Source organism: Pelodiscus sinensis, chromosome 10 (assembly GCF_052426305.1).
Source record: "Pelodiscus sinensis isolate ZL-2025 chromosome 10, ASM5242630v1, whole genome shotgun sequence".
NCBI classification, from domain to species: Eukaryota; Metazoa; Chordata; order Testudines; family Trionychidae; genus Pelodiscus; species Pelodiscus sinensis.
In genome coordinates this window covers 17,208,830-17,234,783 of record NC_143061.1, presented here as the reverse complement: position 1 = coordinate 17,234,783, position 25,954 = coordinate 17,208,830, and the positions used below count along the sequence as shown (strand labels likewise).

The 25,954-nt window shown below is 40.9% G+C and overlaps 1 protein-coding gene across 1 annotated transcript; it reads left to right on the top strand.

Annotated features, from left to right (window-relative positions):
- The first annotated feature begins 6,034 nt into the window (after nucleotides 1-6,034).
- On the top strand, nucleotides 6,035-24,692 carry CLDN11 (claudin 11). Its single transcript, XM_006122856.5, has 3 exons — nucleotides 6,035-6,454; nucleotides 9,237-9,401; nucleotides 23,521-24,692. The coding sequence occupies exons 1-3, from the start codon at nucleotides 6,229-6,231 to the stop codon at nucleotides 23,751-23,753; spliced, it is 624 nt and encodes a 207-aa protein (XP_006122918.1). The 5' UTR covers nucleotides 6,035-6,228; the 3' UTR covers nucleotides 23,754-24,692.
- Nucleotides 24,693-25,954: the final 1,262 nt, after the last annotated feature.

Genomic DNA, 25,954 nt, shown 5'->3' with positions numbered 1-25,954 from the left:
TTCTACCCACCTCCGCAGATAACTGCTAAGAGTCACCTACAATGAATGGATATGAGCAATCACTGGAAAAAGAAAATAACCTGTTTTATCTGTTTCTGTAATGGGAGTTCTTCAAGATATGTTGCTCAGGTCCATTGAATATCCTGCCCCTCTGTCAAAGTTTTCCAGAAAAAAGGAACTGAGGGTAGCAGACATCTGGTAGTGCTCTTTATAGAGTGGCATTTGTGCACCACTCAGGGAACATTGGAGCCAGTCCCTTGTGGATACTACTGAGAGAAAAATCTTCTGGGACTGGTTCATGTGGCAAGCGCACACACCCGAGTAGTACATCTCAAAGAACTGTCTTTTCCAAAAAGTTGTAGAAAAATAACAGAGAGAAACAACCCAGGAGTGAAACCCTTAAATGATTTAAACATTCAAACCACCATCAAAACATACATAAATATGTTCAACTAATTGCAGTTGAGATCACTTGTCAGAGCAAACACTGAATAAAGATCCAGGGAGCACTTCAAAATAATAGGGCATCAGGCATAGAAGCTTTAAAACATACATTACTGCTGCCTAAGTAATTAGTATGACATTAATGGCAACTGCTTTTAACTTGGCAAATTCTTTTGCTTGTTGTTATTAAAGTTACTGGATTGTGGGGGCCAGAGCCAAGCCCTGAACCCAGGCAAATGCCGTTTACAGTATGGAACTTTGGCACAGGACAGTTGGTGTGGTCCACAGGTCAGTTGCACCATGCAAAAGACAGAGCTAGGGGAAAGGTTTTTAATGATTTCATAGAACTTCAGAAACAAGAAGGCTAGTCAGCAATATGGCCCATTATGGAGGAACAGGTGCTGCAGTACATGTTATCGTTGCGGACTCATTAACTGGCATCCTCATGGATCTTGAATCACCTTTTAGCCATTATGTTTGTCCTTGGCTAAATGGCTATCCCGATTCTTGTGGTCATTTCTTAGTGAGAAGGGTTTTGTTGGGATGGGCACGTAGCAGTGGCCCCAGGGAGGATTCCTGTCATCCCATTGGGATTTCCATACTCAGAGATCTCCTCCAGAGGTATGTCATATGACCTGGTGCTTAGGAGGCATCCTCATTCAGAGCAGCATTCTTGGTAGCATTTTTTGGTGCTTTTAGAATCATCAAGCTCATTCCTGTCAGAGATTCTTCAGGAAGGACTTTGGAAGATGGTGATACATGTTGGCATAAGTATACTGTGACATTACATTTGTGATGGTTGAAGACCAATCAAATCAGCTGCAGTGAATTGGTTGTCCTATGGAAAGATGGCAAGCCCAGAATCTGTCCTGATTGGGCTTTGAAAACTCACATGACAGTATATTAGAAGGGAGAAGGCACCCTTCTAGTACACGGGATAGGAGTCCCCTCATGGCATATCAATTTGTTTCTATGCTTAGGAATTGAAAAAGTCGGGCCCCCCGGCCCATGAATTAGTTCCCATTATTCAGAACAAAGATGGCTACAGCAGCTGCGCAAATAGATATGGAAGCCAAGGCTATTCAGGTAATCCGGTGGTCATGTTCTAATGTAAGAACTCGGGTGGAAAATCTGAATTAATCTGTTTTGTTCTCATTTCAGATGTTGCGCAGCCACCCATGCACCCGACAGTATGAATCCATGGCACAGCATTGTCTTTTGGGCTCACAAGCACACCTCCAAGATGCCCAAGAGCTCACACCTGGGATTAGTTAGTCAAGCAGTGCTCAGTTGACATGCATGGAGGGGCATGTTATGGGATCAGCTGATACCAGTGTTGTATGAAGATATACCTAGGATAGAATGACATAGGGACACAGATGGTGAAACTACTACTCTGAACAAAGAGGGACCTGACATGGATCCAGAAAATATTTCATGGTGTTAACATCAACACGCTCCATTCCACCGGGAATGAGTTGGTGTGATGGCCTGTAGTCAGCCTCATAATGTTGCTTAGCCCCCTCTTTCTTTGGCATTTCCAATACTGGTCAATATGCTTAAGCATAGGATCTGGCAGGGAGACATGAACTCTTCCAGGATGGACAAGATCAGGCAGTACATAAACAGGGAAGTGGCCACGTTCCTGGTCTCCTTGTGGGGGCAGTAATTTCACATCCTGTCGTAATCTATGGGGCACTGGAGTTATTTCAGGAGGACAGAGTGCACCTGTCAGACTCAGGTGGTCATATTTTGGCATATGTAAAAGAGGCATTTGGAGATGTCTGGGAACCCAGCTGGGTGTGGGAAGGAGGCAGCCAAGCTAATGGCTGGTGCCTCCTTGTGGTCGATGTTCAGTGAAGGTACTCCATAAAAGAAGGCATATAGTAATGGATAAATGTCTTGATGAAAGGACTTAGTAAGGAAGCTAATTGAGTGAGCTGCGGGTTGTTGGGGACTCCTATACTGTGGCTGCTCTTGAGTATTTGCAGAGTGATTAGGGGAGAGAGCTCAGGGCAGTTTTTCCCACAACCATGCAGGAAGTAGTTGGAATATGCAGTTTTTCTTGGAGCACTTGGTCTTTATGATAGCCAATGTATATTTTGTTGCTTCACAGGATTGCATGGGATTTTCTAGCTTCCATATCCCCTTGCATGGATTTCTACACACATGAGAGCAATCTGTCCTCTAAAAGAACTCCTGATATCTTGCATCATGTCCTTCTGTCAATGGGAGTAAATGAAGGGATTTTAATAGCTGCAGTTTGTTTTGTCACTCCTTAGAGATCTGCATATTGTAACCTGCAAGTACTTTTGATAAAGCCTGATTTATGCTCCAACCAATAAGGGGCCATGTTATGGTATTGAACCTGGATTCTACCCCTGACTGTACCAGTGGCCTGCTATGTGACTTTGGGCAAGTCACTTCACCTTTCTGTGACTGTTTTCCCTCTCATTCTTTGCCCTCAGGGCTGGATTATGACATTCTGAGGCCCTAAGATATGTAAAATGTACCAAAAAAGTAAAGTGTAACACAAAAAATGAATTTATTTTCACGGAAAGCACAATGAATATAAAAACACACAAGCTTTAGGTTTTCACAGGAAAACAAGAGAGGTTATATAATTTTTTTACACCATGAATAAAACACATTATTCTCCTTTTAATATGCATAAATGTTTGATGCATTTGGTTAGGGAAATACAAAGTTTATCCAGTCAATATATATATTTATAAATGTTTATTCTGATTTAATATTTTCTACAAAACAATGAATTGTTGGGACTTTTCTTTTGCCATACTGAAAAAATACAATGGAGTTCTTATAACTGATGGAGAAAAGCCCACATACATCTATCCTCAAGATCTACTCAACCCAAGTCCATGAAACAATCATCTGCAAACTCAATCATGTGAAGCATGGATGGTGTGTGAAACAGAAAGCCACGTGCACACTAAAATACACAATTGTATGTATGTACAAATCAAAAGAAGAAAGAAAACACTAACACTTAAGAAAATGAAGAAAAGCTGGAGTGAAGGCACTCTGACTGAGCATGCTGGACTATAAACAAAAGATGACAGCTTTCCTGGCTGGCTATTATCAGCCAATGAGGACACTATACCTTACCTCACTCCTAGGATAAATCCATATGAATATGAGCTTGTCAGGATTGCTCCATGACACTGCTGTCTCCGACTTCACATTTTCCCCAATTTTATCAGCAGTGTGATTGATTATTTAATTAGATTCTGAAGGCATGGTCAGAATTTTACCAATAGCTGGCCAACAAAATGCTGCCTTAGATTAGGGTTAAGAGTATTTGTGTAGCCAGATATGTGTATTTTTGTCATATTTGAACAAAAATGTCTTGATTACCTTCCCCTCGTATCGCCTTCATTTATCAACTTTTTTTGATAAAACTTGATAAAATGGATTTTTTTTTCTATTTTAGGTGCCCCTCATAATGTGAGGCCCTAAGCCAGTGGTGGGCAAGCCGTGGCCCACAGGCCGCCCATAGCCCATCAGGGTAATCTACTGGCAGGCTAAGAGACCTTTTGCTCATGTTGACCATCCACAGGCTTTTAATTTAATTTTATAGTTTTCTGGCTAATTTTTCTGTAGTTTCACAAGTCCCATCTAATAAACAGACCACCACTTCAGAAGCATTTGTTTTAGACAGTGCTTTGTACTCTGACTCCTTTTGTAACCACATTTTTTTTCTCAAATGCGTAAATCTATAGCAAATTCTGGACAGCATGCAAACAAGAATTCATACTTAGCCATGTCACAAAAAGCAATGCAGAAATCTGCATGGAACTGCTTTGTTAATTTAAATATACCACAAAATTACATATTTTTACTAAATTTCTTGATTCTGAACCTTACATTGTTATTTAGATTTAAAGCTCATAAGGTCAGCAGCTTCGTCTGTAAAGCAGCTGCTAGCACACTAAGGGTACTGTATAAACAATAAACAGGCATTTGAGATGCAATAAAAAGTAAAATGAGTGATAGATGAAGCTGAGCATGTTAGTTTTTATGACTTTGTATAGGTTATTTGCTGAGGTGTAGGTCTGAAAGAACTTTTATAGGAAGACTTGAAGTCTAATATTTTTCAAAGCTTAAATAATAACTAGATCTGACAGGGTAATTATCTGATTTTAAATCTGTCTGAAATTATCCAATTAATTTGTTCTCTCTCTCTCCATACTTATCCTTGAGATTGGAAAAAATGAAGACTTTTGGAGGTGATATTTTTACTAGAAGTTGACTAGTTCATTTCTTCTTAAAGTGAAAAGGCATGATTTCACACACGTTTGTGAACATTTTTACAAACTGTGCTAAGGAAGACCTGCTCCAAACGATCTGAATTCCTTACATGGATCTGATTTCTCCACTGGAATGACTGTGATGAGCAGCCCCTGTTTGCTATTTATTATCAGTATATTAATGGCAGGGAACAGCTTCCAATGCTCTTTTCTTTAGCAGCTCTAAATACAAACTAAGAGGAGAAAGGTTACATGCAAATGCTTACTTGATAGTAAATTTTCCTCTTATGCAGCGCAATGGTACAAGAATTCCACTAGTGGTCTCCATAGGCACATATTATTTGAACAGCCCCAAAGCATTGCAATTACACTCACATTACTCTTTGACTGATTTGAAACGCTGGGTGCTGCAGCACTGCAATTTTACTAGAAGTCCGCTGCCACTGGAGATGCTTAATTATTTTATGCAAATAGGTATAAGATTAGGAAAATCTGTGTCTCAACCTTTCTTTACCCTGGTGCAGATGGAGGATTTTTTCTTCTTCTTTCATGTTTAAAAAAATGCACTGCTCCTCTCTCTACAGAATAAATAGCTTGAAATAAGTAATTTGAGTGAAAAATCAGTTATTCTGGGTCTCATGATTCAGAAGCAGAAATAATAGGATGCTTTAAAGTAGATTGGTGAGACATTCTTTTGAGTCTGAATTATAAAGTACTTTGAGAATTAGGGCACAATAGAGGTAATGCAGGAACTTGTCTCTGCATCTGCAGAGAAGACATCAGAAAAGATCCCAAGGAAACAAGACTGATCTTCACTAGGATGCTTACTACAGTTGCTGTTTCGGTGAGAGGATCCATTTCTTCTTTCCAGTAACTTTATCTGCCAGCTCCTTTCCCTCCCTGCTCCATTCCACTAGGAGTAAGGTGGTGTGATGACAGCCTCATAACGTTGCTTAGCCCTCACTTTCTTCTGCATTTCCAATACTTCTACTATTTGATGTTTTTACTAAAGCTCTGGCCTTTTATTAGTTCAGTTTGCTAGATAGAGAGAATGTACTTTATAAAAATGCTAAGCCACTCATAACCTTTACATTCTGATGGGTTTAGACAGTAACTTATGACTCCCAAAGCAAGGTAATAGGGATAGGATAAGTCTACATTTCTGTACCCTTTTATTCTCCACCTTCCTTCCTGCTCTCCAATTGTCCCTTCTTGATTAGCTGAAAGAAATAGGGCTTCCCATGTTACCCCTCCCATCTCTGTCAGTGGGACTGGCAGGAGTTCCAGCCACACCCAGAGGCTGAACTGAGCAGAGGCATCTCTATCACAAGAGCACCACTCAGGATCTGCTTACACCAAGCTCCAGTCCTGTCTGCTGACAGCTTAGGGCAGGTCCCAGCTCTTGTTTTCTCCAGCACCAAGGCTGCTCTAGCTTACAGAGCCCAGTCATTTCCTTTACTTTTTGTACTTTTCCTTTCATTTGCTTGGCTTGCCTGCTTAACGGGCTGTAGACATGGTTGCCACCTGCTTGCACCTAGTTGGATTTGTCTCTAGTTTTGTCGGCTGGATAGGTGTGATCGTGGCAACAGCCACCAATGACTGGGTCGTGACTTGTGGCTACACCATCACCACTTGCAGGAAGATGGACGAGCTGGGATCCAAAGGGCTCTGGGCAGATTGTGTCATGGCAACAGGGCTCTATCACTGCAAGCCGCTAGTGGACATCCTCATATTGCCAGGTATGGGCTCCTTCCTATCTTCCTTTTGGTACAGAGAATGAAAGGAAAAGTGCTGCTTCTCTTGCCACAAGTCTTGCTCCAGAATGAGACTGTGGGAAAACTCCAATTGATTGCAACAGTGCAGGACCTCACCCAGTAATTACAATATAGATAGAATTCAAAATAGAATACAGTGATATTCTCCTGTAGTTACAGCTAATATTTTAGAATGATTATGGCTAATATTTTAATGTCTTAGGTACAATTATGTTTTTTTATACTGTCAATTATCCATTTTATTTTTATTTGCTATAATTCTTGATACACTAATTTTTTCCCTTTCTCTATAACTGAGTATTCTGTGTGCTCTTGCCATACAAAAAATACATTGTAATAATGGGATCTGGCATAGAATTTTGAATTATGTAATTATTTCTATCAACTTTAGTTTTTACTTCAGATAGTCGTTCTTTAAATAAACTGCTCTTAGAAATATTCTAGATCTACTGTATTAACATATTGAGTATAATTAATTATAATTAATTTTTAACAGATTATTAAAGATTGATTTTAATTTAGAAGACTATCAGTCTTGATACTTTCTGCTCCTATGAAGACTATACGATATAGAACTTTTAATTATACAGTGATGCTTATTTCTGTATTTCATTACTGTTGATATTTGCCAATTGTGTAATTTGTTAAAGTAGTTTCACACTAAAGTCCAAGTTAAACACAATGTGCCAACTAAGATTGAATATGTCCTTTTGTGCTCCTAATCAAACTTCTGTACTTTGGCATATGGATTCTTCATAAAATCTTAGCGTCTGAAAATACTTTTTCTAGCTGGTAGCATTGTCCGTTTCCATCACTATCAATTGTATAACCCTTCTTTATTGTTCTGTGCCCTTGACTGTATTGCATATAGCTACTCAGATGCCTCTTCCTAACAATTTAGGAGGAGGTCTGCCAGCTGTTTTTGAGTTAATTGTTTTTCCGTATTGGTTCACATTTTAAAAAGGTGCTCTGAAGAGAGATTCAATTAAGGTGATAAGGCCCTGTATTTGTTTCATATATTGTCAGTCATTGGATGTTGTAGAGCAGTTAATTTTGTTGATCACGGGGTTAATTCTGTGTCTGTTTATTTCCCTGTTGCCTTCATTTTAGTAATTTTTCCTTCTCGTTTATTGTTTATATAGTGCCAAATTGCCAACAATATGCTTGCTATTGTAGAATACACTAAGAAAATCCCTGCCTCAAAGAAAAAAAGAGCTATATAATTAAACTTTCGTTAATAGGTAAATAAATACTTGAGTAGCAGAAAACAATGCACTTCAAGAAAAAGAATAGATCACAAATCAAAATACTTCTTGCAGTAACTTCTTTAATACCAGTGGGTATATGCCAAGGACTAATTTATCCTGATTTGTCTAGAAGCTGAAATCCACACAGTACCTCTTAATGAGTTGAAAGGATTTAAAATGAATGTGTGAGTATGTATGCTTAACTGGGATTGATTCTATTGAAACCACATGGGACTTTTCAGACTTACTTACCATGCACTTTTAAAAGAATTTGTTTTCAAGCAGATGTTCAACTGTACAAAGAATCGCTGCGTCAAAAAAGAGGAAAATGAGCCCTGTTTTCTCATCTGCATGATAACTAATTCTGTCTCTCTTGATTTAAGGCACCATTTGCAGATACACTGTATGATATCATCCGAACGCCTGAATTCATGAATTCTCTCTCCTACGGCAGTGCTGTTATTTCTTTCAGTTGGAGACCTGGCAGTGTGTGCATTTCCTCTGGAACCTCCCTATCCCATTAAGAATGTGTGTGTAATCAAAGCAAAATAGATGACCCTTTTAACAAAAGTAATTGCAGCATTATTATGTCATTACTTTGTTAAAATAATGAGGAGTCCTGTGACACCTTAAAGACTAACAGATTTATTTTGTTGGCATAAGCTTTCGTGGGAAAAAACCACTCCATCAGATGCATCGAGTGGATTTCCACAAAGTGAGGATTTCCATTCCATGCATCTGACAAAACGTTTTTTACCCACAAAAGCTTATGCTGAAATAAATCTGTTAGCCTTTAAGGTGCCACAGGACTGCTAATTTTTGCCGATACAGACTAAAACAGCTATCCCTCTGAGACTTATTACTTTGTTAGTTATAACAGGTGCGTACGGCTCTTCACAGACAAATATATAATGACAAATATTAATGTGTGCAGATTATTGATGGTGAGTATTGATCATTGAAGGTATTGATCATTGGAAGTGGTCAACTCTGTTAAAGCTGTTTTAATCCAGCATGGCAAAGGCCTCTCTTGGACCAATACCAATTCTTCAACATCCTGTTACCCCCTTCACCTGGGTCTGAACATGCTCTTATTGTGCAGGCTAGCAAGATGGTCTTTGTGGACCATTTCTGAATGATGGACCACTGTCTGAGTGCCTCCTTTTAAATGTCTGCTGTTAACCAGAAAAAACATAAAAAACAAGTGGTTCTGAAGCACCTTAGAGACTAACAAAAATATAGGTAGTGCCATGAGCTTTCATGGGCACAACCCACTTCTTCAGATGAGTGGAGCAAAGGTTTGTTTCTGTGTTAGTGATTAGGAACCTAGGAAAATTCCCCATTTCCCCACCTCACCAAATTCTTCTTTTGCTGTCCTCTCTGGTCTCCAATTCCATGACTTTTTGGTGGTTAGATAGGTATAGAGGAGTGTTTGGCTGAATGTCACCTAGTGGTGTTGTGTTTACTAATCAGACTTTGCTTCCTTTCCTTGTCAACAGGCTATGTCCAGGCGTGCCGAGCACTGATGATTGCTGCCACAGTTCTGGGCCTCCCAGCTGTTTTCTTACTGTTGACTGTTCTGCCCTGTATTCGGATGGGCCATGAACCTGGAGCTGCTAAGTACCGGCGTTCCCAGCTGGGAGGAATCCTGCTCATTCTCTTGGGTAAGGTGCACATCTGGGCATACTCCCCTGGCTTAGTGGGGAGGTCTTTTTGGATTTAAAATAACATGTTGAACAACAGTGGTGGACAACCTGCGGCCCTACAGTCCACATATGGCCCACTGCAGCTCCCAGACCTCCGTGTGCCTCCAATCCCCCCCATGAGCATCTTGTACACTGGGGCACTGAAGCCCTACACTTCCTACTCCTCTCCCTCCCTCCCAGCACTTTGAGTGCCAGGAATCTACTGATTTGCACTTTGGCCCACTCTTCCCTCTCCTTTCCAGAGCTGGAATGCCGCAAATCGTCTGATTCACGGCTGATCAAACTCTGGGAGGGAGGAGCAGGGATGGAGCATGAATCAGGTGATTTGTGGGGCTTCGAAAGTGCTGGGAGGGAGGGGAAAGAACAGGGCTCCAGAGCACGAGAAGCACCTGGGGGGAAGGAATAACATGGGGTGCATGGGCCACAGGTGGAACCCCAGTAAGTTGCAGACCACTGCGGCCCATTGAGATGAAAGAGGGCCACTCATGCAACCCACTCACTAGTCCTGGTTGCCCAGACTGCATAGACAGAAGACTACCTGATGCATCACTTGGAAGACAAGGCTGTCTGTCCTTGATTTAACCACAGTCTGGACTTCCGGCACAATCGGTTGTAGAAAATGCATACCCAGGAGGAGGAGAAGAAATAAAAGAAGCAATGAATGATGGTGTGGGGAGAGGGTGGAAGAAAAGTTTCTTAATTCTATTATGCATGGTCTTAAGGAGTCATTTGGCATCTTGCTTCAAATAAAGCACCTCACACGAGTCCACAATAGGATGATCAGTAGTGACAGACACCGCTTCCTATTGGTGATTGATTTTGCTAGCTAACCTGAAATAGTGTTACTTTGTTTGCATAGTAAGGGAAGGGAATTAGACTCCTCTGGCCAGGGATCCTGGAACTGGAAGCAATGTTGCATGCATACCCCTGCCCCAACTCAAAATAGTAAAAACAAATGCCAAATACATGGTTTCCAGGGTTTCCATCATCCATACCTCCACTATAAAAATTGTACCAGCCCCCCTGCTCTTAGCACTAGTGCCTGTGATGCTTCACAGGTGCAATCACCTACAAAAAGTTGAGGTGCAAAGGTGAGGAAAGCAGAATTAAGAAGGTACAAGTCTTTCAGGCATACTGAATGGGGCATCCATAACAGGGTGGGTATAAACTTAGGGGCAAGGACATGTCTGCATACTCTCAGCAAACTCTTCCCTACGTGCCCCGTTTGTCTCACCCTTTTCCCCTTGACTCTGCGTTATTCTCACAATTCCTTCTCTTTCTCTGTAACTGAGGGGGAGATTGTTTTCACCAGAGTTGGACTATGGAGCTCATTGTCTCAAGTGTAGCACCTGTGTATTCTTGAGGCCTCGTCATCTCGACAACAGCATTGGTGCCTTGTTTTTATCAGTTGTTTAGCAGAGGAGGAGGGGCAAGGCAGAGTGGCTTCTTTGTGCAAGCTCTGCCTTGTCATTGGCTTTCTCAGCGCGGCAGCCAGCACTGACATCATGCAGTTTTGTTTTTGGTTAAAGGGCGCTCTGGGGTAGTTGCTACAGCAGAGGTCATCAGTACTGGGGCTTGGGAAGGAATGAACTACTGCAGAGCACATGCTAGATTTGGGGCACAGGGTTAGTCAATTAAAAAGGAGTGAACACAGCAGAACAGCTCCAATCACAGTCCTTCCAGTTATGAGTTTAGCCTCTAATTTGCTGTTCATTCTGTTAATAGTTCCAGCAACTAAAAAACTAAACACCCATAAAAACACAGTGACTTAATGTTTCTGAAAGTACCCTGGAGAATGAAGCAAAATGCAGGACAATATAGCACTTTAAAGACTAACAAGATGGTTTATTAGATGATGAGCTTTCGTGGGCCAGACCCACTTCCTCAGATCAAATAGTGGAAGAAAGTAGTTACAACCATATATACCAAAGGATAGAATTTAAAAAAATGAACAAATATGAAAAGGACAAATCACATTGCAGAACAGAAGGGGTATGCGGGGGGGTGGGAAGGGGGAGGAAGGAAGGTAAGTGTCTGTGAATTGCTGATATTAAAGGTAGGGAGAGTGGGATGTTTGTGAGTTAATGGTATTACAGGTGATAATTGGGGAAACTGTCTTGGTAATGGGTGAGAAAGTTCAAAGACTTGTTAAGTCCCTGTTGGTAAGTGTCGAATTTTAACATGAATGACAGTTCAGAGGATTCCCTTTCAAGTGCAGATGTAAAAGGTCTTTGTAGCAGAATGCAGGTGGCTAAGTCATTTAGAGAGTGTCCTTTCTGGTTAAAGTGGCAAGAAACTGTTTTCTCTTTGTGATCTTGTCTGATATCTGTTTTGTGGGCATTAATCCTTTGGCGAAGTGTCTGAGATGTTTGTCCAATGTACATAGCAGACGGACACTTTCGGCACATGATAGCGTAGATTATATTTCTGGATGCGCAGGAATATGTGTTCTTGATCTTATAACTCACTTGGTTAGGTCCAATAATGGTATCAGCAGAATGAATATGTGGACAAAGCTGGCAACGGGGTTTGTTGCAAGGGAAGGTACCAGGGTTGGTATTAGTGTGGTATGTCCTGTGGTGGTTGGTAAGAATCATCTTGAGGTTAGGTGGTTGTCTATAGGAGACTATGGGTCTGTCTCCCAGAGCCTCTTTGAGTATGGTATCCTGTTCCAATATAGGCTGTAGTTTATTGATAATGTGTTGGAGAGGTTTGAAGCATTGGGAAGGGGGGCAGCCCCACTCATCCCTGACGTGAAGGGAATCCCGTCCATAACCAGACTGTCTCCACATCTGCTCAGGCTCTTTCCTGAGATTTCCAACAAGGGTATGATGGTGGGTTTTGCCTTTGTGTGGTTCATTGGGAACTGGGCTAAGTCTCCAGACTTGTTTAACAGGTGGTCAGAGGGTAACAATGTAATGTATAGTGAGACTGATGACATGCTTGTGCTAACAGGACCTACAGCAGTACATCTGGATTTTAAAAGGCTATTGTCCAGACTGGTGTCCCTAAAATCAGATGTATAGACCCTGTGTAGGTTTGTGAGTTTGCCAGGCCATCCCTGTTGTGGTCAGTCAGTACAGAGGGCAAAAGTAAAGTAAAGAACTCATCAACGACCACAGTCTAAAACCCTGAGCACCAAAATAACCAACCTTGACAGAGAGGAGTTATGGTGTAGTAGAGGTGAAAAGGATGGGTGGGAAACAGACTTGGTTTGTGTGTCCCAACTCTGTGGGCTGCAGTAATTGATGAATCTGAGTAGAGATGGAACCACTAGCCCTGTCATAAAATCGGGAGGTCTAGAGAGGTCTAAATAATGGATTTTTTGATTCACTATCAATTCCAAGAAGTCAACACAATTTTATTTGGGGTCAAGCAGATGGTTCCTTGACCTGAAACAAAAGATTGTGTTTAGATTCTGAACACTTTCTGATGTTTTTAGATTTTAAAAACTAAAGGAAAATTTCAAAACAAAAAGTCATTTTGAATTGAAAAATTAAAATATTTCATTTTAAAAATGCTAAAATAAAAATTTCAATTTTTTCTGGACTTTTTTGGTGTTTTTTTGGGGGGGGAGGCGGGAGGACCAGAACAATTGGCAAAACTGACAGAAATTTGTGAAATGAATGTTTGTGTCACTAATCTGCATTTTTTTTTTACCAAAAAAAGGTTTTGGCTGAAAAATTTAGCTTCATCACTCTGGGACATAGGAATCAAAGCAGAGCTCAATATGAATTACTGAGTAGGTTCTAGAAATCCTGTGCCTATATCAGGACCCTCTGGAACTGCAGATGATGAAAAGGGACCTGGCTCATAATTCTTTTCCTCTTGCAGCTCAGTTATTTTTGCAGTACTCCTCTATACCTATCTAACCACCAAAAAGTCATGGAATTGGAGACCAGAGAGGACAGCAAAAGAAGAATTTGGTGAGGTGGGGAAATGGGGAATTTTCCTAGGTTCCTAATCACTAACACAGAAACAAACCTTTGCTCCACTCATCTGAAGAAGTGGGTTGTGCCCATGAAAGCTCATGGCACTACCTATATTTTTGTTAGTCTCTAAGATGCTTCAGAACCACTTGTGAGGAGTTTTTTCCAACTAAGTAGCTTATGGTAGCTGACTGCATGACAGGGTTTTAGAGAGCAGGATACAGACGAACGAGTAACAAATGACAATGATAATGTTGGGTTAGCCAATAATGCAAAGAATTGAAATCTCTACTGTGAGCTGTGCCGTGTGCTTATAGATAGGCGTCTTGGGCCCAAATCACTGCTAACAGACGCTGGTTTTACATTGATATAACGCCATTTGATTAATCTATCTATATATTTTAGAAATGTGCATCCATCTGTCTGTGAGTCTGTGTGTTTGAGAACTCTTCCTAATCGGTAAGAGCTAGGACCACTATATTTGGTAGACAGCTTCCTCTTCTCTTAACTTAATGCAAGGTCAGAGTTTGGACATGCCAAGAAAACAGGAAGTGACAGGAATGGGACTGTTTTCCATAACATGGAAAGGGAGGGCCTGTTTGTAGGGATGCTATAACTCAGTCACCACTGTGGGCAGTGAGCCCACAGTGGGAAGCTATACTGCAGAGGGACCATTGGGGGTAGCCGTACCATCAAGAGTGGCCAGCAGAGCTGAGGATCACAATCTTACCTGCCACCACACTTGGTAAGTGGGGCTACTCTGCCAAGGAGAGAGCCTCCCCAACCCGGGACAGAGCCCCTGCCAACCCCCAAGGACAAGCCGGTGGGCGGGATGCATGGTCCTCCAAGGAGAAGCCGGTAGCCAACCCTACCCCCTGCTCTGAGCCCCCCTTCTCCCAACTTGCTGCCCTGAGCCCCTCCTTACCCCCAACCCTCACTCTTGCACCCCCCACATCCTCAGCCCCCTGTCCTGAGCCCCTCCTCCATCTCCCACCCTGACTCCTAAACTCCCCACGCCTCTGGTCTCCTGCCCTGAGCCCCCGACATCTCCAAGGCCTTCCCCTTGACTCCTGCACTCGCCACACTGCCAGTCCCCTGCCCCGAAGGAGCCAGGCAACGCTGGGTAAATCTGCTAGCACTAATATAAGTGAGATGAGAACTTGGCTCCTTATTTCCAGAGAAAAGGAAAATACATAGCCATGGTCGCCTCACTGCTGTACCTCGCTCTCAGTCACAGTAGACAAAGGTATGTCTACATTACAGTTGGGTGTGGCTTCCAGCCATGGTAGACAGTCATTCTGCTTGAGCTCATGCATTAACAACCACAGTGTGTGTGTTGCAGCACAGGCAGTGGCACAGGCTAGCCACCTGAACAAAGACCCAAGGAGATAGGTGGGTTTCTAGTTAGTGACTAGCTGTGACATCATCTGTGTTGCAGAGCCTACACTGCCATTTTTAAACATGTTAGCTTGAACTGAACTAGCCTATATACCCCATCTGGGAGACATACTCCCAGCTTCAGTGTAGATACTGTATGCTCAAAGTCTCAAACCTAGCAATTCCTTTGAGAAAGGAAAGTATTAACATTGAAGGGACAGGGACAGCTAGTACTCATTGGATATGATTCTGCTCTCACTGATTTTTCTCCATTGAGACCAATGGAATAACTCCTTATACACACTCGTGTACATGAGAACAGAATCAGTCCCACTGTCTGTAAGGGTTCAGTCCTGACTGGTGTTGATTACCCATGTCAATGGGGATATGGAGCAGCGATGGGCAATCCAGGCTAGTGAGTGGGCTGTAGGAGTGGCCCTCCATCTCAGTGGGCCGCAAAACTGTTGAAACGAAACCGGTCTTAGTTTTGCTAACTGCACTTGCATGCCTAGAATTTGTGGAGTGTGCTGATCGAACTGTGCAGCGCTTTGATTGGATGCAAGGTGAGTGCACAACTCTCACAGTCAATGTTGTGTGCAAGCAACACGCACCTCACTTCACATGCCCTTGCTTTACAGGCATGTCACTTTGGTAATACTGGTAGGAAAAAACCTATGTGGTTTCTGGCAACCCTGTGAATAGGCAATGGTAAACAAAATGTTTCATGGGCTCCGCACACATAGAACCCAATGGGCCGTATGCAGCCCATGAGCCGGAAGTTACTCACTCCTGATGTGGAATGTGTTCAGAAAGATCAAGCCCTGAAGTTCCTAGCAGATGTTTGGTGCTATATGAATAAAAACAAATCCTAACCCATGTTACCAATAATACCATAGCAGATTAAAATAAAACAAATTTGTTTTCTGTTTCTCATGTGGCCTCCTCTTACTCCTTTAGACCTAGTATAGAACCTTCCCGCCTAATGTTGCTCATTCTGTGCATTTCACTCAGTCCCAACAATGGAAATACATTACTAAAATTAGTTTTTATTCTAATCAGTTTCAAGTAACTTTCACTTTCTGGCTTCCCTGCAGTAGCACAGTGCTGCAATGTTAAAATTGCAGGCATTGCAGGGAAATGCTTATTTCTGTTTAAAATAAAAATGCCACAGTTAGATTACAAAAATCATGGATGCATCATAAGCTTTTTAAAATTAATGTTTACAACATCTAAATTTTCTGGGTCCAAATTACATAAGAACATATAAGAACGGCCACACTGGGTCAGACCAAAGGTCCATCCAGCCCAGTATCCTGTCTCCCGACAGTGGCCAATGCCAGGTGCCCCAGAGGGAGTGAATTGAACAGGTAATGATCAATTGATCTCTCTTCTGCCATCCATCTCCACCCTCTGACAAACAGAGGCTGGGGACACCATTCCTTACCCATACTGGCTAATAGCCATTTATGGACTTAACCTCTATGAATTTATCTATTTCTCTTTTAAACCCTGTTATAGTCCTAGCCTTCACAACCTCCTCGGGCAAGGAGTTCCACAGGTTGACTATGTGCTGTGTGAAGAAAAACTTCCTTTTATTTGTTTTAAACCTGCTGCCCATTAGTTGCATTTGGTGGCCCCTAGTTCTTCTGTTATGGGAATAAGTAAATAACTTGTTCATTGGAATGTGACTATTGCACACAAGTACATGATTTTGGTACTACTACAATAGCTCTATGAAAAATAAATTTGGTGTTGCCAGCCCATAGCATTCAACAGTTAGGAGTCGGGCCCCAAAAATCATGAGATTAAATTAAAATGCTTGTTTTTATTTGCCTTTATGGTTCATGTTTTCAAGCTTTTTTGAACAATCATGAGAATTAAAAACTTACTTTTTTCTTAAATGAATGCAGAGAATCTGTCACATGACTCATGGAGCAGAGACTTTCAGAATAATACCAAATATGGTGAAAGTTGAACTGAAATCATAAGAGTTGCCAATACTGTAAATATTCCTATTAATTTAAAGTGTGTTTAGCACTGAAATTGTTAATAAGAAAAATAGTGATTGTGATACACAGTATAGAATTTAAAATAACTGTTGAAGACTGGCCAGGAAAATAGTAGGCTCAGATATTCCATTGATTTAATGTCCACTGAAAATAGCAGACTGAAGTAAGAACAATCATACATGTGCACACGCCTCTATCTTGTGTGCTGACGTATATTTTTATGTCTGCTGTAATCCTGTCTGTATTAGGGAATTCATCTGCTGCTGCAAACAGCTGTCAGAAGTGGTTCCTTCTGAACCAGTGCTGAAAACAATTCAATTGCTAGTCCTGATGGAACAAAAAACATATTAGCAGTCAAATTGTTGATGCTTGTTTTGGCGGGGGCACATGGCTGATAATAAAAGGTCAGTTTCCTTATGTCAGTCGGGGTGGGGGGGGGGTCTGAAATAAACATGCCTTTTTTATTTTTTAATCTCAAATTTTTGCTAACCCTCTTTGCGCCACACACACCCACTAAAGAAGGGGAGAACCTTTTTTGGGCCCACCGTAAAATCAATCTGGAGCTGCATACAAGCAACCCCCCCCAAAAACAAAAACACACCCTTATTTACGTGGCCTCTAATTGAGCAGGAGAAAGACATTCCCCACATTACCCTCACACACCAGAGCCTAGGGTGACCAGCCTAGTAGATTTTGTGCACTCCAGCCCTCGGTGGGAGGGGGGAGGGAGTAGTAAGAGGACTGAAGCACCAGTGCAGGCTCCCCAATGCTGTGGGGGGCCCACATTCAGGTAACCATACTCCACCTCTGCTCTAAAGGAAAAAGGCAGATTGTTTTCCCTTTGGCTAGGTCTACATTATCACTTTTTTTTTTTTTCTGAAAAAGCTCTGCAATTTGTGTAGCTTTTTCTGATTACTTTTCTGGAAGAGGCTTTTCCACCATTTGGCCCCGTCTAGATGGGGCCAAATGGTGGAAAAGCCTCCTCTATCAGGGGAGCTCCTATTCCTCGTAGAACGAGGTATACAGTGCTCCCCAAAAGAGTGTGGTTGCTCTTCTGCAAAAAAAAGCGGAAGAGCAAATGTGTTCCCTGGATGCGGTGGGATTTTTCCGGGATACTGGAGGTATTCCAGAAAACCCCCACAATGTAGACATACTCATTTGGGAATACAGAATCATTTAATTTTGTTTTAAAAGAAGCGGTTAATACAAAAGGAACCCAAAGATTCCATTAAAGACCTGGGAAGCTGCCGTTTGGATGTAGGAGGATCAGGGCAAATGACTTTGCATAACACTGAATAGGAGTACAGGAGGCGTACTGAGGCACATTTCAAGGAAATGTCCATGTGTAGTGACACACTCCCTCTCTAAGTATGACACTATCTTAATATACACTATGTTTACTTCTGCCGATAGTTTCCAATGCTTTTAGAGTAAGGCAGATAGTAGGGATTCACTCTCCTTGACAACATGTATCAAACTAAATTTACTCTGCTCTGTCTTCCACCCCTGCCCCAAACCACCCTCGTATGCTCCCTATTCAGGTGAATGTACCACTCAATTAAATTACGTTTATAATGCAGAATATTAAGGGTTTCAATGTAGAAGCCAGAAACCCTGAAAGTCCATAGCCAAATGACAATTTGACGGCATGATTCGCATTTAGTGTGGAGGATGTGGCAATGTAAATTTATAGTTGCATGATGGAGTAAGCATAAATATATGGTGTGTCATATATATTTTTGAGGGGTCACAGAGTGGCTTAGTAAAAATCCTAGGCAGTATTAGCAGGAAAAAAGAAGTATGGGTAGTTTACAATCAGCTTGTAGAGAAACCTATTTCCATAAATCCTGAATCCTGCCTAAAAAATGCCTGCTTTTTCCTTGCACTGCTATGCAAGGCAAGTTTTCTTGAATCCTATTCTGTGTCCCTTCCAGAGTAAAATCAGAACCTTCTAACTTGTAAAAATATTGCAGCTGTGGCATGTACTTCTCCAGTATTTCTTGGGTGGGAGGTGTTAAATTGAAATGTTCCTCATGTAAACAGACTCAGTTAGAACTGGTGGAAACTGGTGACAACCAAATGTGGGGAGATGAAACTGATCCATTGAGTGTCTTTGATTGTTTTGTATTGCACAGAATTTCCCAGCATTGTCAACATCAAAATAAGGTGGTTTACACACATTTTAGCCACATATACAAGAGTTATTGTTTCAATGACCCCGAGAGCTCTTCTCATATCAGAGCAAGTGTTTTCTTCTGTCTTGGGATGTGGGGGAGAAGTCTGGAAAGATAAGGCTCTTATAGTCTATGGACATAAATACATTTTTTTACCCAGTGCCGACAGAAAAGAAAAGATGATTGTACACTTTGAGAACAACAAAGAAGCTTTTTACATCAGCCATCAGATGGCTTTACAGATTCTCAGTTGATACATTCATGTTGGAAAACATTAGAAGCTCATGGGTTTTCTTGTTTGTAAGGATCAGATAAAGCTGTCTTGCATGCAGGACAAATTCCAATTTTTTCCTCAAAAAAAGTCCTTTAAAATCCACTGTGTATTTCTCTTTGGGGAGGCTCAAAATTGTTATTGGCTTTATTAGCATCCTTCAAATGTTCTTCTCTTTTCCATAAACAAATATTTTCTCTAATAATAATTGCAGCCATTGGGGTTGCATTCTCTGCTTTCCTGGACAGTCTCTCATTAGCTCTCTGCTTTAACCAAACAGTTTTCCATTTTCTTTCCCCCACATTTTTCCCCTTGCAACTTCAGTTTTTGAAACAGCCTCAAGATATCTTTTAACACGGTGGGTGGAAATCGGCAACTCTGCCACAGCCTTGTTATTGTTTTGCTCTGATTCCCGGATAGCCACAAGGACCAAGTCCAGCACAGCTTGCCCCTCAGGAAATAAAACATTGTCAGATTGATTCTTCTCAGATGTATGAGCCATAAATAAGTATTGTTTTAGGGCCCAATCCTGTGAGTGTCTAATATAATCACCTCCTATTGCCTTCAGTAGGTGTGAAGAGCACTCGGTGATTATAGGATCAATAACAGACCCTTAGGGAGGGTGATTATTGTGTACGCATACAGCAATGAGCATATTACAATGCAGGGGCTACACTTCCTCGCTGCTTTCAGCAACCATGATCATAATATGCCCAAATTGAATTCTATTAGCTTTGTTGCCTATAAAGCACTGCATTATTTTTTTTAGGCAGTCCCTACTGGCTTTTAAAGCCTTTAAGGGTGTGGGCCCTGGCTGCATGTAAAACTTCCTCCAGGACCAAAGGATATCTGTGTTCACCCACTTCCTGCTTTATAAGCATCGCAATTGCACTGTAGGCTGGAAAGCCATTGTACCATTCCTGCGACATTAGGAAGAAGTCCTATAGAATTTAATTTTGAAAAACCTTTTGTAATAGATTTATCTGACCATGCAATAGAATTTAATAGGATTCTATAATAAAGATTGACCTCTACAGGATGGTTCAAAAGCCCAGAAAAAGGATCTCATTTTCTGTTTAATTCTATAGGTTTTTAAGAGTAATTTCTGTAGACCCCTGCTGACTCTGTCCTTATTAAATTCTATAGATCTCCCTACCCCACAGAGGAGTGGAATTTGCTCCCCCATTAAAATTTGTCTTACCTTTCTCTGGCCACTTAAAAAAGTTTGAGCTTTCCCCCCCTCCAAGCTGTTTTTTAACCTGAATATTGTTGTCCATCTCTCCTCTTACCTTTCCCACCTTCATTCCTGGTTTCGACTTCCTCCCTTGTAGCCGATTTTGACTTTTCTGAGATGGTTTTTCATTTGCCTGTATTAAGTTTATGTTGAAATATGACATGTGGTGCCCTGAGTGGTGAATCGCTTCCTAAATGCATGTGCTGCTATCCATGTGAGACCTTTCAAGAAAGAATGTTATAAAATAATAATAATGAGAGAGAGGTCTGAGTCTCTACTCACTTACTCTGGAGTGACTCTATTGACTTCCCTGGGATTCCTCCTGGTAGAAACTAGAACAGAATCAGGCCTAACCTGTGTAGCTTTTAATTAAGGAATAGGAATAAAAGGAAAGAGTTTATTAGGATTGTTTTCTTATGGTTGGGAGGCATATAGTTTTCATGTGAATTGAAGTCAGTTACGTTATACCAGCTGAGAATTTGGCTCCTAAATCAGAGGACATATGTTGATTTATTTCAGCTGAGGACAAACAAATTTTGCTTCCCTACCAATAGATAGCACGTTTATGTTTGAACTGGAGATGAGTTTTCTCTGACTCTGTGGAATTGTCCTTATTTCTGAATACCTTCAAGTCACCTGTTCCAGGGATGACTTTTATCCTTGGGCCATAACTATACTTAGGTTTTTCAGAATTTAATATTTATTTTTAATAATTTCGATGGGCATATCAATATTTATTTTTAGACATGTTTTAATTTGAAACAATAGGCTTTAAGCATTTTCTTCAGTTTTATCTCTTTAAATTTTCAGTTGTGGGAAATTATGGGAGGCTCAGAAAATGTGAGGGTCAGACAATAATTATTTAATATCAGTGGGCACCGAGATTCAAAAAATTAAAGCTTCATAACTGTTAAAACAAGTATTGTCAACATCACATTAAAATATACAAAGTAAATATCCTTAAATTGAACTCTTAATGTTATTTCTTACTCTTCCTCAGTTTGCATATATAAGTTGTGGTGAAATTGACATTTATAGATAAATGCCTAATCCTTCCAGTTCTAATTAAAGTGCAGTATGTTGCCTTTCAATTGCACTAAATGGCAAGTGATTTTTTTTGTTTTCTTTAAATGTTTGTGAAGATATTCCTACTTCCACCCATCTCAGCTCTCCCATACAAAACTTTTATCCTCCTTCCTTCAGTTTCTCACCCCTTCTGTGGGTTACTCAGTTCAACTACTAAAGATAAGGTTCATGAGAACCCACAGTGGGACTAAAGAACAATGTGGGAGGGAAGGCACACTCTCTGTTTTCTCAAGGAAAAAGACATTGTGCCAAATTACATCTGAACTACACATACTTAATACGGAGGCATTGTAAGTTTCTAGTATCTGTTATGCAAGTGCAAAATATTCCTTCTACTAGGCTATATAAAAGGACTCTAAAGTATCCACATACTCTAACCCTTATGGTGTGTTTATGAAAAAGGCCTGGTTAGCTTCGTTTCTAATCAGCAGCAGTGATTTTTAACAGTGATCTGTTTATATCACAATAGCTTCATTTTGCATTCTCTGCTATTCTGCTCTTACTGAGGTCAATTGGAGTTTTTCTGTTTACTTCATTGGGAGCAAGATCTTGGAAAACAACTGAACTATTGAATATGAACTTTAAAATTTTAGATATCATCTTTAAAATCTTAAATGCCATCTTAAATGGAGCACAGCAGAAGGAGAATTAATTTGCCTTGTCAATAGCCCATGGATTCTATGCTCAAATGTATTCTACATGCACTAACTATAAAACATTCAGGCTAGTTACTCTATTTGTTGGATAATATTTCAGAAAATCATACTTTTTTACTAGCACCAACTGTCTATATTTTGGGGAGGATGGTTTTCATGTTGGTAGAATTGCCAGATTTGCTGAGACACTAGGGTTGGGATTGTCTGTAGCTCTGTACAGCGTGTAATCATTGACATCAGTGCAAGGTGAGTGTCATTCTGATCTGGTAGCACTTTGCTATTGTGCAAATGGCTACATGAGCTGCTGGACAATGAGAGTTAGCTGCCAAGTGTTTTGCTATATTGAGTTCTAATTGGATATTAATATTATGCACATTGATGCCACTTTATTGCAGATTCCAGTTCCTTTATTTGTTTTCTTCAGCACTAAAAGCAAGTAATGCTTCCAAAAGCTCCAGTATAGCCATTCATTCTCCACCCCTCACCAGCCCAAAAGTTAACTTGGAAGAATGGATAGTTCACCACTTGACTCCAATAACCCCTGAAGATAATTGCAAAAAAGTCATTGAAGTCAAAAGTCACTGACTTCTGTGGGGCCAGGATATCATACCCACTGTTTCTTTCTCTCCTACTGTGCTTTTAAACTTATAGAGCCTAATAGTTTGCAGATAGGCTTGAAAGGGTTAGGTATGAACTGATAAATTTTGGTGGTGCCTCCCCTGTCCCAAACTGGATCATAGCCTGAATTTCATTGTTTACCCTCAAAAAAGAGGGAGCAAGATTAACTGATAGGCAAAGAGAGTGAGGTCCAGAAAAGGAATTTTCTATTCCATCCTGCTTAAAAACAAGCGATTAAGAAATAAATATTGTGAAATATTTTGATCTGTTAGTTTATTCCTGGGTTTGTTGCACATCTTGACATTCACTGAATGCTGATAGTTAAATAATGAGTGACCTGACATCTTAAGTGGCCTGCAAAAATGTGCCAATGGATAAAGATCTCCAGCAATAAAAGCTACTGTGATCTGCCAAGTCCTTAATGGACTGAAAATAGAATCCTTCCAAGCCCGCAATGAAGTACCCTGTTCCTTCTTTATGATATCGGAGGGAGCTAGGGGCACTTGCTGTCTCCCGGGAGGTGCCATGCAGGATGAAGACTCTGCTTGAGGTGCTAAGGACCTTGACATTTTTATTGTCTTCAGTGAGAATTACATTTGCTTAGTATGTCTTGTAACCAAGCTAGCTGCAGAAGCCCATGCCTCACATTTGTTCACATGACTACAGCTAGAATTGGAGTGGATTTATGTACTGCCATTACTGTTGTTTTTAATGTTTCCCCAGCATTGTGTGGTGTCGTCGCGACTATCTGGTTCCCTGTGTCTGCTCACCGTGAGACCACAATTGTGAGCTTTGGATACTCCCTTTACACGGGCTGGATTGGGTCTGCCCTTTGCCTCTTTGGTGGCTGCATCATCGTCTGTTGCTCAGGAGATGCTCAGTCATTTGGCGAAAACCGTTTCTACTACTCGTCGGGATCCAGCTCTCCTACCCATGCGAAGAGTGCTCATGTATAAGCAACCTTAAGACACCCCAGAGCCTTCATCATCACATGCTTTTACGGGTGGACTTGTGTGCTTTGGGTTTGCTTGTACTTTCACACACCGTTGCCAAGGTACACAGTGGAAGATTTAGAAAAAAAAAAATCACAAATGCCTGATATTTTAAAGCATTAAACCCCCACTTCTGCCTTAAAAGAAACCCCTAGCAAATTAGGCCAGGCCATTTCCCGTTTATTTCTTGCTGACTGTCCGCTCTAAGCACTTGCATTCATGATGCCCTTGGATAGTGCCACGTTAGTTGGTGGTTGTTTAGTTATTCTTTTTCCTCAGCTCCCCTGATAATGGGAGTGTTGAAGAAAATAGACACTTTCCCACTGTTAAAGTGACTCTAATCGCTTCTCTGAATGCATTACTATAAGCGTCTTCCCCCCCACTCTCCCCACAAGGTCACTTCTTTGGCACAACTAGGATGGAAAGAACAGGGAGAGACAGTGCATTCCAGGCACACAAATGTTTCTCTTTTGTAAGATTGTGGGGAGGTTGTTTGCCTTGCTTTGTAAATACTTCTTTTGGAATTCAATCATTTTAGTAACAATGTTTTTCTAAATTCATCAGTATGAAGGAAATGCGACCCACAGGTTCGAATTACAAGGTAAATGGTGCATTTGTATATAACTTTAAATGTCAAAGGGGCTCTAATCCCCACTGTGCATTTTTTTTTGTACAGCTCCATTACTAAAAACGTATTTTTACATTGATTGTTTTTAAAAACCCTGTCTTTTCCTTTATTCCAATTAATCTGTGTTCTGGCTTGCATTCTTAAAGTGGATTTTTTTTAAACACACAGTATAATGTACCAGTTACAAAAACAGTAAATTCCAATGAACACTGATGATGCCTTTGTACTTTAAATGAAATATTGTACAATAAACAACAGAGTATGTACAAACAGTGGCTTTATCTTCCTCTGTGTCTGTAAATATCTCTTTCCCTCTTAAATTTTCATTCAGTTTTCCCAGCCATTTTGATGGATTTCTTGTGTCATTCAGGGAAAGTCATTCTACTCTGTAGTAGGTCTGTACTGCTCAGTGTTGTTGTGATTATCACAGCTCGAGAAAGTGCCATGCATCCCATGCAGGGCTATTCACAGTACTGTTAATTCCTTGTATTAACATTTTAAAGGGTAGCTGGGGTTAGCATAATTATCAGCGATCTTTTCTATTTCTGGAAATCATAGAAATCAATATTGTTGAAGTGATCCAACATACTAATGTGGCCATAGTTATACCATTATAAAAGTGCCTATAGAGAAATAGTTTGTAAGCTATTTCATGAGAAGCTCATGTAGAAGAAAGTAAGGGTATGAACTTGGGCCCATACAAGTCAACTTTGTGTGTCTCATTGATTTAAATGTTGCAGGATTTGACTCTAATTGCATTCACACTAGAGCCTGTACTGACTTAATTTATACTGTTAAATCACATCTTTCTATTAAACAGTTGAGTCAGTTCAAAAACTGTGTAGACCAAATCCTGGAACTAGAGAAGGGAATAAATAGCTTTGGTGTTAGCGAATGCAGTAGTGCATGGATTCCCAAACCGGGGGGCCTGAAGAAATTCCAGGGCAGGGTGTGAGGCAACCCAGCCACACCGCCTCCCATCAATCCCACCCCAAGTTTTGCTGCTATTTTTTTGGGGGGAGGGGGGCGTGTGGGTTTCTAAAAAATCAAAAATGGGGCATGATTTGGAAAAGTTTGGGAACCACTGCAGTTGTATGTTCTGAACTCAGATTACCTACCTTAAGATAAACTGTGGGGCTACGTCTACACTGGCATGATTTTCCGGAAATGCTTGTAACAGAAAACTTTTCCGTTAAAAGCATTTTCAGAAAAGCGCGTCTAGATTGGCAGGACGCTTTTCCGCAAAAGCACTTTTTGCAGAAAAGCGTCCGTGGCCAATCTAGATGCGCTTTTCCGCAAAAAAAAGCCCTGGTCGCCATTTTTGCGATCGGGGCTTTTTTGAGGAAAACAGTACTGTGCTGTTTACACTGGCCCTTTTGCGCAAAAGTTTTTTGGAAAAAGACTTTTGCCCGAATGGGAGCAGCATAGTATTTCCGCAAAAGCACTGACAATCTTACATGAGATCATCAGTGCTTTTGCGGAAATTCAAGCGGCCAGTGTAGACAGCAAGTTTTTCCGCAAAAGCAGATGATTTGGC

Excerpts from the sequence above, each read along its gene's own strand:
- CLDN11 (XM_006122856.5), top strand. The coding sequence starts at position 6,229 with ATGGTTGCCACCTGCTTGCACCTAGTTGGATTTGTCTCTAGTTTTGTC. Across the intron at positions 6,455-9,236 it reads GGACATCCTCATATTGCCAG|GCTATGTCCAGGCGTGCCGA; the intron begins GTATGGGCTCCT and ends CCTTGTCAACAG. Across the intron at positions 9,402-23,520 it reads AATCCTGCTCATTCTCTTGG|CATTGTGTGGTGTCGTCGCG; the intron begins GTAAGGTGCACA and ends ATGTTTCCCCAG.